The sequence below is a fragment of the Gavialis gangeticus genome, unplaced genomic scaffold, assembly GCF_001723915.1.
Source record: "Gavialis gangeticus isolate Ggan-Ray unplaced genomic scaffold, GavGan_comp1, whole genome shotgun sequence".
NCBI lineage: Eukaryota > Metazoa > Chordata > Crocodylia > Gavialidae > Gavialis > Gavialis gangeticus.
This window is the reverse complement of record NW_017729034.1, coordinates 3446951-3448340: the sequence shown is the minus strand read 5'-3', so window position 1 is coordinate 3448340 and position 1390 is coordinate 3446951. Positions and strand designations below refer to the sequence as shown.

Here is a 1390-nt window from a genome sequence, read left to right as displayed (position 1 = left end):
AATATTGCTTGCAAAAGGAAAAAAAACAAAAAACAAAAAAACCAACAGATACCAGGGCAATCAGAATGCTTGATGACTTTGCCAGAAGTAACTAAAATCTAAATCTACAGATAAATTCCCCAAAGTGATTTGACATTAATTATCAGGGGCAGGGTGAGAAAGTATGCTTAGACATGACAAGGAGCCCCATTTTCCCATTAGGCCAGCAGTCTCCAAACTTTAAATAGGAGATCACCTTTGGCATTTAAAAGCAACCCACAATCACCCCCTGCTCCCCATGCAGCAGGTAAATCTATGGTGAGGGGCAGATTGAGCAAAAATTATTTGGGGGTGCACGTCCCTGGCAGGTAAGTCCCACCTGACCAGGGCCCCATTCAACTTACCCCTGCTCCTGCCTCTGCAGCACTACCCCTCACTGTGCAGGCCTCAGTCTAGCCCCCTCCCCTTCCCTCTCCCATGAACCAACCTGCTGGGCCAGGCACTCAGTCCCCCACCCCAGCCTTGGATAGATTCCAAGAGGCTCCGAGATCTACTGAAGGATCAAGATCCACTGGCTGGTGATCACCGCCTTAGGCCATAGAGCTTTAGGTTTGAATCCTGCCCCCCCACCCCGTGCATTGCACCACTCTTGGATAAGGGGGTGGATGTCTGTGTATCAGTGCCTATGGTCACTGGCATTACAGCATGTGAGAGGAAGGATGAGATATTAGAGGCATAAAAGTGCTTCAACATTTATTTCTTTATATAAAAAGTGTAGGGTAGATCTAAAAGCCACAATGTTTAACAATTACTTCATTAGAAGTAAATAGTAACTCTGCCTCCTGGTTAGACTAACTAGGATGGAGTCTTTTATTCAGGACGTTATGTTAACAGACACAAAGTTTTTGGGGGTGGGGTTTGTTTGCTTTGACATTGTCACAAGGTACAGAACAAAAAACCAGAGAGGAGATGCACATGAGGGGATCATTCCAGTGCAGCCCATGACCAGGATCTTTTCCTGGGAGGGGTACGCTGCTGCTGACAGGAAGTGACATGCAACAGATACTGCTCACATTTGGTACAGATGTCCATAGAAGGCCAGTCCACCATGGTGGTCTTGTGACTGGCAAGAGGCTGTGCTGTGCACCAAGGTTCAAACACAAGTGGTACTCTGAAAGTTACCAAAAACAGGGCCGGATGTCAGGTAAGAGGGACATCGTTCTGCCAACCCCTCTCTCATGTGGTCCAGCACCACTTTGTGCTTTTATTTAGAGCACAGCTCTGAAGGGTGCCATCTGTTGGCTCTAGTCGAACCCCACTTAGAATCATTCTTGGGAAGAACTAATAAGGATCAGCACATCTCCATTAAACTGAGGGTCGTTCCATGGTTATGGGTCCCCCCCCCCCCCCC

The 1390-nt window shown here is 47.6% G+C and overlaps 1 protein-coding gene across 1 annotated transcript in view; it reads right to left on the bottom strand.

The window, feature by feature from the left end:
- Positions 1–930: 930 nt before the first annotated feature.
- The window catches only part of LOC109304876 (protein spire homolog 1-like), a 44054-nt gene continuing 43594 nt past the window's right edge, over positions 931–1390 (bottom strand). Inside the window, exon 16 of the mRNA XM_019527702.1 lies at positions 931–1150. Coding sequence (XP_019383247.1) covers positions 964–1150 — 187 coding nt within the window. The 3' untranslated portion in view covers positions 931–963. The remainder of the gene's footprint in view (positions 1151–1390) is intronic.